At 39.1% G+C, this 17,171-nt stretch overlaps 4 protein-coding genes across 4 annotated transcripts in view; 1 reads left to right on the forward strand and 3 right to left on the reverse strand.

Annotated features, from left to right (window-relative positions):
- Positions 1–17,171, reverse strand: part of LOC136415122 (scavenger receptor class B member 1-like) — a 76,667-nt gene that overhangs the window by 38,669 nt on the left and 20,827 nt on the right. The window lies entirely within an intron of this gene.
- On the reverse strand, positions 475–3,065 carry UQCR-C1 (Ubiquinol-cytochrome c reductase core protein 1). The gene is made up of 11 exons (XM_066399562.1): positions 2,929–3,065; positions 2,684–2,771; positions 2,274–2,404; positions 2,088–2,216; positions 1,848–2,028; positions 1,636–1,788; positions 1,395–1,578; positions 1,245–1,344; positions 996–1,188; positions 820–934; positions 475–736 (listed from the first exon to the last, which is right to left on the reverse strand). The coding sequence occupies exons 1-11, from the start codon at positions 2,992–2,994 to the stop codon at positions 649–651; spliced, it is 1,428 nt and encodes a 475-aa protein (XP_066255659.1). The 5' UTR covers positions 2,995–3,065; the 3' UTR covers positions 475–648.
- Positions 3,298–4,999, forward strand: pasi2 (Protein). The gene is made up of 5 exons (XM_066399568.1): positions 3,298–3,611; positions 3,768–3,897; positions 4,070–4,164; positions 4,215–4,451; positions 4,754–4,999. Exons 1-5 carry the CDS (start codon positions 3,402–3,404, stop codon positions 4,850–4,852), a joined length of 771 nt encoding a protein of 256 aa, XP_066255665.1. The 5' UTR covers positions 3,298–3,401; the 3' UTR covers positions 4,853–4,999.
- Positions 6,790–16,449, reverse strand: nau (nautilus). The gene is made up of 6 exons (XM_066399569.1): positions 16,203–16,449; positions 16,039–16,136; positions 14,995–15,116; positions 14,616–14,798; positions 11,241–11,313; positions 6,790–7,324 (listed from the first exon to the last, which is right to left on the reverse strand). Exons 1-6 carry the CDS (start codon positions 16,376–16,378, stop codon positions 7,221–7,223), a joined length of 756 nt encoding a protein of 251 aa, XP_066255666.1. The 5' UTR covers positions 16,379–16,449; the 3' UTR covers positions 6,790–7,220.

Consider the following 17,171-nt stretch of genomic DNA (forward strand, 5'->3'; position numbering starts at 1 on the left):
CGCGAAGCCAAAATTTGTCAGTAAAATTTTTTTAGGCCTAAAATTTCTTAGAAAAAATTTCCTAATACGTATTAGTTCATAAATCCAAAATAGGACCATATTCGGAGTGTTTTACACGAAATATAACACTTGATATCCGGAACACAGAAATGCTAGGAGGTATATTTAGTTCCTGATAGTTTTTGAATCATCATCATTCCTAGACCACTTACGGAATATTTTTACTGAAAATTTAACATTTGGTATCCGGAACACAGAAGCGTGAGGAGGTATATTTAACTCCTGATAATTTTTAAATCATCATTCATAAACCACTTGCGAAACATTTTACTGGAAATTGAACATCTGGTGTCACGAATGCAGTAATGCGAAGAGGTATAAAATTAAGTAACGTCAAAAGCAACGACATACTGATACATTCGTTTGAGTTTGCCTTCTTAACTTTCTGATGATGGATGTGGAAATGAAAACATATTTAAATCTAATATATTGTATATTTACAAGGATCTTCAGTTTATTTCTGGAATTTTCCTGACGTTGATAACATATTCAACTCAAATTACGAATACCTCAAGCTTAAGTCACAAGTAATAATAAATAAACAAGGAAAATAATTAATTTAGTGTATATGGGGGGGAGAGTGTCAACTTAGACACGAATCCAGTACATGCCGGAACGAATCCTGTTATAGTCAGGAAGTTGTTCAACTGGACCTACTGCTGCCACTGCCGGACACCTGGTAAAAACAAACATGATATAACCACAGTTGCAAAAAAACCTTCTGGAAATCTAATTATCGAAGTTTCTAAATAAATTTACCTGTCATACAAATATTTGTACATAACATCCCTGACATTGCGAGCAGTAATGCAGCTAATCCTATGAATCAACTCATGAGGAGGTAGGCGCCTTCCATAGCACAACAATTGACGTCCTTTCAGAAGATTTTTATTTTTAATTTCATTCTACAAAATGACGCTTTGCAAACCACTTACCAATATCTTCACACACTGCAGTGGATGTGTCCAATGGTAGCAAAGTATTGGCTGTCAACAAAGCCTTGGCGCGTTCCACTTCTCCTTCGGTCACGCTGTTGCACATTCTCATAAACTCTTCCTGAATGTTGAAAACCATATCACTGATGCGCAGAGGCTCGGCGACGAAGTAGATGCCCCATAAACCTGTGTCCTAAAAGAATATATGTTCACTTCCATTCAGCAGATGTTGCGGAACATTTAAAGTACCTTGTAACAGGTATTGAAGCTCTGGAAGGAATGACATAAATCTTCCTCAGCACTAACTCTAGCTAAGTTGGTCGCGTTTTGTTTTGCTGAAGCTTGAGACCTGAAGCATTTTTTTTAATACAAGCATCAATTGTATAACGCACCATTTACCTGTCCCATGCTCCCAATAGAGTAGAAGCAACCATAAGAGTCAAAGTATCAGGGTCTGACCAACCAGCTCCTTCAACTGCAAGGGCAATATGAGCCAATGGCAGAGAGTCATCACGAACTCTGACTTCAGAACCAGTAAAGCGGCATGGATTCAATTTAGGGAAATCATCAGTGTAGTTATTGTCTAAAAAACCAAATATTAATCAGCAATATAAGATCATTATATCGAAACTGCACCTACCTAATTTTCCTAAATTTGACTCAGCCAGTTTGACCAAGTCTTCATGGGAAACACCACCAGCCCCAGATACAACAATGCGACTGGCCTTGTAATGGTTGTCCAAGTAGTTCCTTAAATCCGAAGAATTAATTGATCGAATATTAGCAGTGGGACCTATGGAATTGTAATAAAGAGATTAAGCCTGAAACAGGTAAAACATTTTTTAAAAATACCTAAAATGGTGTTGGCCAGTGGTGTGCCTTGATAGGCAATTGAATGCAAATGATCAAAAACAACTTCTTGCAAGTTGGACTCCACCTCCTGCATCTCACGTAATATCACTCCTCTTTCTCTCTCAATTTCGGCTTCACCCAATTTAGCATTTTGAACAATATCTGCCAAGATTTCAACTGCCTATGCCCAAAAAAACCAATACACAAATTCAAAATATTAGAAGCCAACCTCAAAAATACCTTAGGAACGTCTTTAGATAAACATTTAGAGTAATACACAGTTTGTTCTCTGCTAGTGTAGGCATTCAATTGAGCTCCCAAATCTTCAATTTCAAGCTCAAGTTGGCTTTGTGTTCGTTTTCCAGTTCCCTTTAAAATATTTTACTTATACACATTTGAACAAGACATTTCAAGTCTGCAGCAGACCTTAAAAGCCATGTGTTCCATGAAGTGGGCCACTCCATTATTTTTCGCATTTTCATAACGGCTTCCAGCATCAATCCAAATGCCCACTGTGGCGGTTTGTGAGCCCCAGTCTTCTGTTGCAACTCTAATACCTAAATACGAATTTGACTGGTAAAAAAAAATTCCAAATGAGGAAAGATGCCCAGTCTTTACCACTTTTTAGATTTCACATGTGTTAATATTTTAAGATATCTATAAACAATTGCAATAAAAATCAGATCAAGTTTTATGAGCCCTATCAACCTACACTCATCGGATTCCCCTATTGCTTTCAGCTTTCGAGATATAGGCTAATTTTAAGCAGATATGTTGGGCAAATAGCAAATACTAACCCAACCACTCATTTTAAATATCACTTAAGCTATACTTACCATTATTTAATGTTGTCACTTTGGTAGGTGGAATGTTTAAGGAGACCTGTTTAGCCTCCGCAGCAGAACTGGATGCTTTTCTTAGGGCCTGCAAGACAAATGAAATTATGGACCTTACATGAAGGTTAAGGGTAAAGTTACGTAATTTGACGACTGGCAGCGCAGCCCTAAAGCTGTAACATGCGGCTGCTTATGATATTCTGGATCATCGCCTTTGTAAGAAATAAGTAATATCGTTTATTTACCTTATTTAAGTTGCAATTTTTGGATAATTTGGCCGCGGACTGCGAAAATTTTAGAATGGACGCCATTTTTTGCTTTACGGTGGGATGACAGTGATGACAATTGAGCGACGTTTGAATAGGTCCTTAGGGTTTTCACGATTAATCAAGAGTACGAGAGTACTAACAGAAGGTTTTAATACTCTAGATTATGTAACAAATTAATCAATTTAAACCTCAAATATCAAACAATTATAGAAGTTATATTATATGCGCGAGCCATTTGGATATCGCTATTTTTACTTCTCTAAGCTTTGCAGTTCAGGCTTTGCCATTTAAAAGTCCCTTAGGTGTCCCACCTCCTAACGTAACCTCAACTTGTCAACAACCGTCAAATCAGACCACGCCCTCCTATTTTCTTGTTTACGTTTATTTTGAATTTTAAGAATTTTTGTCTTTAATAATACAAAACTATTATTTCTGATTTTCTGTCTTAAATGTACAAAAAGGGCGACATGCCAGGTACTAAGTCGCTGACAGGAACTCCGAGTGTATATTCGCACGTAACCACTAGAAGTAGTGCCAATTTAAGAAGCACCAGAAGCTTGAAATCTTTAAAAACTCCATGGTATCGAAAACCTCTAGTCCAAGATGCCTTTTTTCTTGATGTACAAAGGGCTTCAATGATTGCCGCGATATTTTCATTGGTAAATATGGTTTTGGTCATTCCTATATCCCCAACACAAATTTAAATTAGAACAAAAACTTGCTATCAACAAAAAATGTTGAACATTACACTAACTTGCAATTCACAATCTCTAAAATATTACCATTTTAAGAATGAGTGTTCTGCTTAATTACAGTTATTATCAATATTCACCATTATCAGTGCATGTTTTGACCTGTACTGCTATGCAATGGCTGCACCGGGCAGTACCCATTATGGCTACTACATCATATCATATGAATTTGTTTATGTTGGCTCAAGACATGGTAAATACAAAGTCAATAAGAAGGATGACCACCCATATGACTGTAAATTTTGCGATTTCCATACATAAATATTTTTTGTAACAAATGTCATGTCATGTGGGTTTAATCCTTGTTAGAGACCTTTTATAATTTTGATCAATCATTTTATAAACTGATCCTGCTGTTATTTTAGTTCGCAACACATCAGTAATGTTTGCAGTATTCTCAATATTGTTGGCTATAGGAGTTTTCGTTACAAGCATAATGTTAATTATAGCCCTACGAAAGGTAAGAAATTTTTTAAAATGTGTTTTTTTTTTACCTTAGTTATCTTCTAGGAGTATGAAAAAAAGATGCTGCCTTGGATATACACTTTTGCAGTCTTCACAATCTTCAGGTTTTTGGCCTACTTATTCTTCTCCATTGTAAATGACATGATTTTTGCGTACAATGTTCTAATGTGCCTCTTCTGGACTATATTTTTAATATGTTCAGTGTATGGATGGATTCTGGTTTACTCTCTTTATGTTGAACTTACAGATTTGACTAAATTGGAAGACTTAGCACATTTAAGGGTGAGTCTGCCTATTCATTTATCTAATAAAAATTTATTTAAATGAGACTAAAAACTAGTTGAGGTGTATATATTAGCAGCTAATTTCTTCTCATTGAAGCTTTTGATGCTTTGTATTGTCATTCTTAGTCTCCTACATATACAATTAAAATTTACATAAGCACTGCTTTCTTATTAATGTCTCCTTTGTATGTCTTCCTCATTAGCCACTGGGAGTCTACCATTTTGGTAAGCTCGCATTCATACCACTCTATCCTATATATAACAAAATTCTGCATGCTTTAATGAATAAATCATACTTAGATGGGCACCATGCAATCGCTGAACGCCTCCACAGTCCCGTCTCTAGCGGGCTCCCGCCCTACAACCCCCCACAGCACAGTATCGACAATGCCAGTGTGACAACAGTGACCCCATCTACTGTTGCTGCAGTTAATGAAGAAGGTCCCAGCCAATCCAGTTCATTTATTTCTCAACTCCCTAGCAGCATAAGCAAGTACACAATGTCAAGTTTAATGGGACCACAGAGCTCACAGGAATCTCAAGGCAATACTATGGAAACTGACATGTGTAAATCTAGTTTACCATCACGGTTTTAATGCCGTGTGTTGCTGGTATGGATCTTTGTATTATTATTTTTTAGTAAGTGTTTGGTTTAAGGATGACACAAAGACTGTGCCTTTTTATGTTTAATTGTATGTGAAGTGCCTATTATTGTATACTCAAATTATGGCTTTTTAGAAACTATACACTTGTTGATTTGTTGTGATAGTTTTATGACTTGTCCGTCCATTTACCCAGATTGTATTATGGTATATTTTGTATATCTCTGCTTAATAAAACTTGCTTTTGAATATTTTTCATAATTTTAATTGGCCTTGTAGCTTTTACCCTGTACTTAATATTAAATTAGCCCCTAGACATCAAACATATGGGTAACCTGAACATCAAACTTCAGGACAAAAGACAACATTGTGAAGTCAGTACAGGTTGTGTATTAATTCACACACCCAATCTTTTTCAAAACAAATTGTCTCACATAAAAATAACTGCAGATTGGATAAATGTAGTAGTGAATTGGCATAAGATAAGAAAGAACTGAACTATCACGAGACTCTGAAAATAGGCATGATTGTCATCTATAAAAAATCTATTGAAGACAATCAGGAATTGTAAATAATCATAATATTGTCTTAGCAAACTTGGCTTTTTATGCTTAAAACTATACAAATTTATGCAAGTAAGAAGCAAAAAATATCACACTCACTGCTTTATTTTATGTAGGTCAAACTATCCATCTTCCTCATACTCCAAAATCTCAAAGAAACGTCCTACTTTCACAGCCACACCTCTATCAGACCGAATTTCACTAGGCATATTTGCAACTTCCCCTGTCAAAGTTTCATGATCCTGATCTACTGCAAATAGTTTTTCATTAATAATATCCTCTTCTCTCTCTCCAAGCAGCAGCTTTTTCCTATCAACCAATTGGGTTACTGCCAGTTCCGCCTTCTGCAGTAAGCTCCTCTGCTCAATTACTCTCTCATCGAGATCCTTAATAGTCTGTTCAAAAGTTTTGAGAACTGAATATGAATGGGGATATGCTTTTTTTGTCACCAGATATTCGCCTGTGTGCACTACTGTCCCGGGTATGTAAAGACGTTTGCATATGGGGATTAATGCGGAATGTTCCGGCTGTTTACTAAGTTCGACTATGTTTTTGCGTGATTCTTCTAAGGATTTGATGCTGCTGTGGATCTCTTCAAAGAGACACTGGTTGTTGCGGATATCCTGGTCTAGGAGAGTAAGGAACTCGGTGCGCTTACTAAGAATTTCATCTACTTTTCCACTCATTCTTAATTTAATTCTGAATTTCTTTGCTAGATTAAAAATACACAAATAACAAATTTCTTGGTTTGTAAGGTTATGTTTGAATTTTCTACCTGACAGTTGACAAACGAAGCAAAGCAGGAGGGATTTTCGAAAAAACAAATTTAGATCCTTGCAGATTTTCAACCAATGGAATTAGCTGGCTATCAATTGAGATCAATGCGATTGGTCCAAAATCAGCTGACAAGAATCAATCCATTCTAAATCGTTTCTGAAAATAACTCCGCCTGTTGCTTGGTTTAAACTAATGCCGCCAAAAATATTACAATATCGTTATTAACGGTTGTCGCTATATTCATACTTACTGCTTTACTGAGGAAATTTAGTTTCCTTCTGAGACATTAGGATTATTCAAAAGAAGACGATAATTCACACAACAAAAGGACTTTCCTTAATACCGAAACTTCAATAATAAAATTTGCCTGGGATTTTACTGAGCTATTAACATAGTAATATACGTTTGTTTATTACTATTTATTTATTACTCTATCGTGTGTTAATGCTAATTATTATTGTATGCACAAATACAAAAGGTCAGAACGAAATAAGGCGTTCACGGAGATAACCTGAACTCCTGTGTATCTTTGTCGGTCCACCCCTTTTTCACATTATGAATCCGCAAACGATTTTTTGGTATTGAGCTCTGGTGATAGTCAGATTTGTTTTAGCTTTTATTTCATAGCTCCCTCAGTTGGTGATATATCAAATGAAATTTTGCCCTGGCGAAGATCTGCATCATCATACATTCTGGGGATCAACCGCTTTTTACAATCTCAAAGTGGCTTGTCATGCACCATGAATGCATTAAAAAAATAGAAAACATTTAAATTAAACAAAATCGAAAAGAGTCCGTATATATAGATGAGTGATGAGCAAAGATTCAGGTCCGGTTGATGTCAGATTTAGGGGGCCGTTTCGTGGTGATGTTTTGGACGATCAGGTTAAGACAGTCCAGGCTTGAAGTAGATGAGGGGGACTCAAATCCTGTAAAACATCTTTCATAAGTTGAGGGTATGTGTAGTCAGAATTAAAAACCTTAAGAACCACAAACAAATAAAAGTAGTTCTGCGTATTGTCTTTGCACATTGAATTATTTTTGCATTTTTGCCGAAGGCCCCGTGGAACGCCACAATGGCGAAAAGCAGTTCGGCCCTTATAAGGCTTCAAAAAGATGTGACACATCAAACACCTCTCGGCCAACGGAAAAGCTAAATAGGCGCATTTCGCAAATAAATACAATTTTTTAGGTTTTTGCTGAAGGTGGCCATGAGTTGCCAGAATGGCAGAAAAAATTGAACACTTGTGAGAGTTCAAGGTGGTGTGACACATTAAACATCTCTCGGCCGATTTAAAAAAGACGATCGCCCTGCGATTGCCGCTTTAAAGGTGTTTTTCTTTTGTTTTATTTGGGGATAAATCCCCAATCCCCACCCCTGCTTGCCTCACACGCAAGCAGGAGTAGGGATGTCATGGCATTTTTTCCGAAAAAGACTCTGGAATGCCGTGACCACTGCAAACCATCTGTCAATCAATTGCGTCCTGCGTCGAAGATCGGGAAAACCAAAGGACCAACCAAAGGAAACCAAAGTGATCAAATGTTATTAATCTCTTTTGATCTATCCTTGTTGCTAGCAATATCAAGCTGTATGCTCTATGAGTGAAAGTCTTCCTTCATCGCCAAAGAGCATTTATTTATTGGTCCACGAACGAAAATTTAAGAGGCTCTCTTGAACTACCAGAATAGATTTTATTGCAGCAACATTAAAGAATATATTAAACAACAAACATAAATTTCCGCTTTAATTGCCGCGCAGTGTACGAATGTGTTAACGACATCGGCCTTTAACTAACTGTCTTTTCGCGCTTACCCCCCATTTCACCACATTAGCAAATCTCTCCCGACTTTGATTTCAACAACGGCCGGTTTGTTTAGCAACAAAATTCCCATGGAAATATGATTGATCGGCCCTAATGAGGAGGCTTACGCCGCCAGCTATAAGAGATAGCACGTTTTGTGATCTTTCAAACATCTGGAACATAAATTCTGGAATAGTACATATCAGAGTGACGCGTTTTTCAACCGACGGGTAATCTTGAAGGCCTCTGGAAAGCGATTATAGGCAGATCGTGAGTCTTGGGTAAACCCCTGGCTTAAGCGCTTTCCGCTTTTTGTTTTTAAAGTGTCCCAATGGCTTCCCATGTAACGATGTTTTTCCTATTGACCTTAGTGCATGTGAAGGAATTTGGGGGATGTTTAATGTTTTCGGAGTGCTTTAGTCACGTCAACGCAGGGTCGAGCGTCGATTCCACGAGAGTGCTGTAAAGAGCAAAGGTCTCGTTCCAGTGCTTTATTAAAAATCATCTGGAACGAACCAATTTTTTCCTTCTTGTGGAGCAATCGCCTTAGAGCTGGGATGAAAAAAGTAAAACTTACCATCAAATTATCCGTAAAAGGTCGCGTTTCTATTCCCGGAGTCATATTCCCATATGACCGAGGCGCGAGTGAGAGGGCCCATCTACTCGGGTCGCCTTATTTATTACCGTCAATTTTCTTTATTTCTTTCGTCTGGTGCAAAAGGCAGAATAAATGTCGCATATCCGAAAATAAACGATATCAAAACAGTGAAATCCCTGTTTTAACGGTTATAAATAACGGCGGTCCAACTTTGCATAAGTAATCCGCATGTTGAAGTTACGAGTTTACGATTACATCTGTCAAAAATTCATCGATTACGCAGATTTGATGAATGAGGTGAGAGAGAAGCGCTCATTTCATTTCCAGCCAGAAGAGCCAGGCCGGTAATTTGGAAAGTGCACTTGTTGACCCGTTTATGCACGAACTCTAATGTCGCATCGATAATTCTGAGCAAAGAAAAGTTCGGATAAAAGACCCCTTTTCCCCATCGGAAAGAGCGCGAAACTATCAAATGAGATCAAGACGAGGGAAATTGATCACTTGCAAAGCGGTTTTATTCAGTCGGTTTCTGGGGGCTTACACGCACAAAAGGACGCTCAATTAATTCTCCCCTCAAACCCAATCAAAAAAACACAAGGAGAAATCTCAGAACAGCGCAGCGTTCCTCAGAGATCCCTCCTGGGGCCTGCCCTGGCAATGCTTATCACGTCGAGATTTTAAGGAACAAAATCATTGAAGGGATGGACATGGCAGCACACGCGGGCGACTCGGACATAGGAACAAGGGCAAAATCTCTGCAGGATTAAATGAAATTCATTGTGAAGCGCACTTCACAAAAAACGGAAATCTCGTCGGTCGCACGTATATGCAAGATAAGGAGCATGGACATAAGCCTGGAAAGCATAGCGGTCAAGAGCAGGCCGGCAGTAAAATACCTCGGCGTGCATCTGGACGGGGATTTACATATGACGTAGCAAGAAGTACGGAAAGTGCCAAGGGAACGAATTTTAACACCCATGAGCGTTAATGGATTTATAGCGGATATAAATTCCGCCCATTATGGTACCAGGTGATACACGGGACAGGGCTCAAGCGATACGTTGAAAATTATTTGAAATTCTCCTCCCCGTGTCACCCTCTGTACTAAGTGTCCCCGTATTCAAAATCGAGGGTCTAACATCAGCTTAATATCCCAATTTTGAAACAACTTCCGACATTTAAAACCTACTTTACGGCACATGACGAGCTGGTAAACACTGGAAAGACTTCTTTAAGCTTCGAAGGAAAAGGTCGTATTTTAATTTTATTAGAGCTGTTTCGTGTTTAGGCTAAATGGTCGTCGACAGGTCACTTAAGACATCAAAAAGCGGAAAGCGGCTCCCTGGTGATACTCCACTTTTCAAAGCCAAGTGGATAAGGAACGAAACGTCACAATATGGGGGCACCCCGATTTTTATTGCATCCGGCAGTACCGTGAATGGATATGGGCGTTTTTGAGTTGTGACAGGCCAGATCGGCTTGTATATATAACAAACTTATAATTTATATTCACTTTGCCTGAATGCCCTGTTAACGGTCTGTTAGAGTTTTCAAGTTAGCTTGTGAGTACAAAATGTTTTATCTTGTTAACAGTTTGGTAACAGGGTGAACGAAGTTATTTAACTATTAATTTAGATGGATTACGTAGGAGATATGGAAGGACTCAACCGCCGGGGAATTCCTTTCAATCGCTGAGTTCCTCTTGACCATTCAATTTCTGCTCCCCTCCTGCTGTAAAGTGTGCGAAACACTCTGAAATTCCTCTTGGCAATCGCTAAGGAATTCCTCTCTATCGCTCAATTCTTCACCGATTGCCAAGAGAACTTTCCAAGTGTCTCATACATTTTACATGTTCACATTCCCTACATTTGAGTTAATTGTTAATTTTTGTTTAGCGAGCAATTTTTCTTGAATTCTGGCAACGGCCACGTTCTCTCGTTGGCTCAGGACTTTAGATGGTTCGTCAAAGTCAACTTCCAATGATATCCGGCCAGTTCCACGCACTAGTAGGCCCCTTTTAGCGGTGCCACATTTTAAAAAGTACTTTCGGTTGTTGAAAGATCCTCATGTTTTGAAAATAGAGTGTCACCGAGCCCCCGTAATTAATGGTGTTTATAGACTGGTTATCGTGAAATATTATGACGGATCTAGAAAACAAAACTTCTGCTCCCCGAAATCACATGGTGATTGCCGATATTTTCGGATTTTCATATTTTTAGATTTTATGTATTCTTCGAGCATAAAGATACTGAACATCAAACGAAACGAACAACGAAGAAATGCATAGGGACGGACTAGATCGGATTAGCCAGGGGCGGACTAGGTCCGATTAGCCCAGGGACGGACTAGATCCGATTAGTCCAGGGGCGGACTAGATCCGATTAGTCCAGGGGCGGGCTAGGTCGGATTAACCCGAGGCAAAGTGCCTGCTGGCATGGTGCTTACCATTGTGCGGCGAGTACTTGGGTTCGCTTAACTGCTGGAGCCTCTCGCATAGGTATTGATTGGCAGAAGTATCCTGGAAAAGTAACACAAAATTCAAAAAAATTACATCAAACAAATGATCCGGTGTTGATTTATGAAATAATTAACGCGCTCGAGGAAATTGCCCGGTTAACACGAGTCTTCCCCGGTGGTGACAGCGGGCGTTAACGCCGGCCAATGAATATCCCGGAAAAGTGGTAAATCACGTAAGTGACAAATTGGGGCATAAATAATGCATTTGGAGCACAAATAATGTATTATTGCATTGGATGATGCAACTACAACGTTTAATGAGTTATTTACAGTGAGCCGGTACTACATATTTTCATCTCTGTTTTTTTAACTCGTGTCACGTCATAGGTAACGATTTAAGGAACTAATTTTTTTGCGTATAATCGAATGAAATGCTCGTGGGATGTGCATCTACTTAGACCACATGCTAATGGTTATGAAGTGAAAATAATATGAGGGACAATAACTAGAGATTTAAGGTGTAGGGACAAGATTGAGCACTTGCACCGAGGCGGGAACGCTAATGAGCAATACAGAAATTCAGCATTGGAAGGTATCAAGAAGGAGAGGAGAGGAGGCTCTAAAGCGAATAAACGTGGTAACAAGAAAGAATTAACCCGCAACTGGACAAAAACAACAAAAATGATCCTCTGTTGTGTGTCGCAATGTTTGGATTTAAATATCCGAAAAACTGATAAAAATAAATTTAAAAATAATTACTTTTTTGAAATCAGGAAAAACAGGCATTTTCGTTTCTGCAAAAATGTACAAGGTGTAACATATCATCATGGAGATATTTCAGGGGGCGATAGTATTTTGCGATAGTAATTTTATAATTTAAAAAATGCTAATAAACCCATGGTGAAAAACGCACCATTTTCGATATATAGGGCAAAGTTTGGCATAGAGGCATATAGGGCAAAGTTTTCCATTTTTTCTCATATTTTGCGTTTTTCTCGTGTATGCCTTGAGGTTCATTTTCGAAACTTCCTACACCTACTGTCTTTAAGACGCTCTCCAACAAAATGTCAAAATCGTCAGTAGCCATATACAGGGTGCTATGTTTTTTAGGTCATGTACTATTTTATGCTTTGTATCTTTTTTTGGAACACCTTGTAAGTATTTTAATGCAAATTTGAATTCCTTTTTCAATTCAATCAACAGTAGAATCATTTTTATAGGTTTGCGAGGCTCATCTGGTCGAATCGACAGCAGATTCCGACGATTTAGAGAAAAATATGAAACTACGAAGATTCTCATTGACCGATAATAACGACGATCTCCATTTGATTGAATGCAGTGAATCATCCAGTGCAGTAAAAACTTGCCCTTAACACGTCCAAATTTCAATCTTTGAAAGGAGCGTATTGGCGTTGGGCAAGGCAACATTGCCAGATTTCCTAAAAAACCTTGGAGTTTGAGAAAGGTCCAAAGCTGCATTTGCCACCTTATTGCGGGCGTTCCAAATCCGGAACAATACCTTTATAGTCGTCATCATTTATTCCAGATTCTGAGTCCAGATTTCACCCCTCGCGCGAGGGGGATATAGGTGTTCTTTGTTCTTCTCTAAGAAAGCTCTCTGGCTGTGGCTACGAGACCCCAAGTAACAATATGCATTATTCCTGAAGCGAACAAACGGTGAGTAGTAAATAAGTGCAACATCATTTTGGCAGTAATCCAACGGGCATCCTGGATTAATCCAAAGTCGCAAAACCCACCGGCGGCTTCTTAAATTAAATTCCGAATCTCTAGATTTATATGCGTATTAATAGCCGAGAAATTTATGTCGACTTGCCCACTATTTCTTGTATCCCTCGTTTTAGTCCCGTGTTATTACCTACGTTTCTTTCGTTTTTTGGCTTTTACGTCGCGTGTACACGCTGTAGGTATATGTTCTGCATCCCGCTTTGATAAATCGACCCCCTGTCGCTGTTTTTTGATCGCTCGGACAAATGAGCTTTTATTCCTGGATGCACCAGACCCCCCAATAAACTTAATTATCTTCGTGCTTAACGACGGTCATGTGGTTTGTCCAGAGTAGCAGGGAATGCGAGAGTCGCGCGAGCCCCATGTGTTTATTGTTAAATTACTATGGAATCAAATAATAAGCGTGTATGGCAACGGAGCAAAGCCGCAGCCACAATCTCGCGTTCCGATTTCATAACCCAACCCCAGGGATTCCAGTTTCCAGAACAGTATTTCCGACTTCTTCTGAAATTGCCTTCAACTTTCATTTCCGCCTCCTGCAGGGAATACGCAGAGACGATTTCAAGTTCTGAGAAATAAATAACGGAATCAGTGCCGAGAGATGACTGTGTCGTTGCAAAAACCTTAAAGTTCTGGAATAAAAATCATTGTTAAATCGGGAGATTTTGAGGCACACTTGCAAGGAAATTGAGCTTAATGGTCGAAACGAACAGGGTTAGAACTCCGATTGGTGTCGTTAAAAAGCTTTTTCCAAATTTATATCTGCGATATTTTCAAATCGATTGGTAGCTTGAGAGAAACGTTTCTCGTTTATGGCCAAAATTGAACACACAATCGACCTCGTTTAATCGATATTGAAAATTGGGGACATCTAGTGTTCGGTCAGGCCTTTTGTGCATTGACCCTATCTATGGCAACTCGAGCACTCAACTCTATTTCCCTGGGTAATTTGAATCTTTAATTAAAATTTAAAGGCAACTTCACTCATCTTCAGCGCGTGCAAGATGCGATTTTATCAAACCCTTCACGTGCCTGCATATTGGTGGTACCACTGAATATCTCATGCAAAATCGGAATAGTTGAGGTACCATCCACCTATCGAAAATGAATGAATCTGCGGACTTCTTCCGAGCGAATTTTCTTTCCCATCCATGAAAGAGATTAGATTGGCAACTGTGGTGTGGCAGATACGCCGTATCTATACTCTAGTATGGTTACCCTCCTCAACCATCTCTATTGGAACCATTTCATGAAATGTTAATTTTTCGAAGTTCTTCAGACTTTAATGAAGTACGGAATCTGATAGGTACCACTGATTTAATCACTTTAATATAAAATCACGTGGTACTTGCTATTAGCTACCATACCATAGAAATAGATGAGATTCCTATTCTAATAAGTTGCTGCTAATAAGTTGATAACTTCTTTCTTCACGTTTAACATGATGCGAACCTTCACATATTCAGACACTTACCAAAGCTGGTACTTACCTGCCCCTTACTACCAGCCAGTTGTTGCAGCAATTAATTTCCACATCAATTTTAACCCCAAATTTAATAGAATTAAATGAATAAACTTACCATTCTTATACCTGTAAGTGACTATTTCTTCGCTTACCAAGTATTCACTACGAGAATTACCAACACCACTATGCCTGTCCGCGACATTCTTGGACCCCTGCAGGATCTCTTCTAGGTATTCTATGTATTCTATCGCACTCCTGAGGATCTCCACTTTGGGTAGTCTTTGGCTTGGGTTGTTGCAGGTGCGTCGCTTCAAGACTTCGAACGCCTCATTCACCTTTTAAAGAATTAGCTCATTAGGTTGAATTCGGCTAGTTATTCGCATTCGGACCGAGCATTGTTTAAGTATAAGGACCTCAACTTGCGTTGCCCTTAAACAAGAATTGTCCATGTTATTGTTCGTTAAAGGGTTAACCTTAACTATACCTAAACATTGCATGGTGCAAACGGCCATTAGCATTTTAATAACATACTTTGCGCAGCCTTCGTCGTTCACGTAAAGTGGCGGCTTTCCGCCTGTCGATGGCTACAGACTTCTTCTTACAAGCTTTGCAAGCCCAGGCCAAGCATTTCCGAGGACCGTTCAGGCTACAGCCTGAAATTGAATGGAAATTAAAGTTAAGGCATATCAAGACACATGGTTTGTATCGGTACCGTATCGAAAGGAACCGAGTTGGAAATCAGACGGGCAATTCGTGCGAACGCAACCTCTGCTGCACGGGTAAAAAAGGCATTTACGACACTAGTGCTAAAATGTGCGTCTCATTGACAGTCACAGTAGTGAATGGTGTATAATAACCAGATAACTTTTCGTGCTTAAATTCGCGTCTAAAATACTCCATCACAGGGAAGAAATAGTATATTTCATTAGGATTTCCGAAAATGGCATTTTGCCGTGCACGCTTCACTAATTCTCATATAAGCCGAAGCAGAACTCGGAAAGTCGTGCAGGCGCGGGAAAATGATTTTAGGGATTTGTAATGAACGATACTCTTCATTATTAGACTCTGAATTTCGTTAGGAGTCAGGAAAATTGCATTTGTCCCTGCACGGTGTATTTCCCCGGATTCTTACGGGATAAATGTGTTTTCAGTGGTACAGTAAGTTAAGTAACTGGGAAATTCTCCTATACTCTGTCGCATAATGAAAATATTATTAATGCATAATTTGCTGGCAAAAAAGGAGGTGGTTCACACAAATTGAGTTATAATTTCATTGCCGCACTAGTAGCAGTAAATGCTATAATTTCGTGAATCGAACTATCGTGAAGTTACGTGGTCATGGTTTTAACTTCAATAGTGACTGAAACGTACGACTTTCCGCACGTAAATATCAACTTATCTGGCATGAAACCATTTTCATCACTAGCGATCAGGAAAGTTATCGCTATAATCAAACTAGTGGAAATTATTGCGAGAAATGAACTAGTGCAGATTATCGCGACAATTGCACTAGTGCAAATGATCGCGATAGCGGCCTTAGTGCATATTATTGGAATTCCCAAGAAAATTGCCTACCTGCGTTTTGTGGTTCTAAAACATGATTCAGTTCCTTTTCGTCGTCGCTATCAATCGAGCTTTCAGCACTAACGTACCCGGTGTCGCTTGTAAAGCACCTGAGAGGTACAAGTGAAACGTTTATCAATTTCCTTGCAAACCACTTTAAATGCTTGTTGCCTCACCCGGTAAGTTTCTTATCCTCGTCTGCTGGTGCGCTGCTCTCACTATCACTAAAGTTCTTACTATACTGCACTGCACTTTGACTTCTACATTTGCTGCCTCTCTCCTCACTCGCGTACTCAAACTCTCTCTTGAAACTACTGCATTTTTGATAAAAGTTCTGAAAATACTCGTTCATGTTCACCAAGTATCTCGGGAACTGATAGAATGAGCTTGCGCCCCGGCTAGGAACTGATACTTGGATGATACGTAAATCTTAATTAGACGGAGACCGGTGACACGTTCCCGTTTCTATCCTTGTCTATTTCGAATTTGGGACGTCTTTAATCGGGCGATGGGCGGGGTATATTTAGCATTATAAAAGCTTTAGGAAGTTGACTTAAGTGTATTTGCTTGTTTTAGGGGTTAAAACATTTAAGAAGGGAGTCCGCTTAAGGCTTATTTCCAAAGCGCAAGTTAGATTTATTACTGCAGACGTAATCTTTACAATCGCTGATGAATGCTCGTGAGTAAGGCGTCTTGGCTGTTGAACAAATTTAAATCTAAACCAATTACAGTTGCACTAACTCAGCCGGAGTGTCAATTCGGGGTTATTTATGGGAATTATGAAACTTGCTATCTAGAAAACATTAACATCTGCGTATAAATTATCGGAAAGATGGATGTGGGAGTAAGTAGGTGGAGTTAAAAGCCTGTTTAAATCTTCGGGATTGAGTGTCCGCTTTCGGGGCACGAGATAATGTTATTCGGCAGTAGGTGTAATAAACTTCTCGTCTTATTGGGCGGGCACGTTATGAATAGACTTGAGAGAAAAGTCTTGGGTTTGAGTGCGAATTTTAACGCGTTCAGTAGTTCGGAGATGTGCCTGAAAACCGAACCTTATCCATTCAGACCGAAAACAGATCCGAAAAATCTCTTTTTGCCGACGGTTCTGTAGCGATCAACTTTGGCTCGTCATAACAGATTTTCGC

Source organism: Euwallacea similis, chromosome 19 (genome assembly GCF_039881205.1).
Source record: "Euwallacea similis isolate ESF13 chromosome 19, ESF131.1, whole genome shotgun sequence".
NCBI lineage: Eukaryota > Metazoa > Arthropoda > Insecta > Coleoptera > Curculionidae > Euwallacea > Euwallacea similis.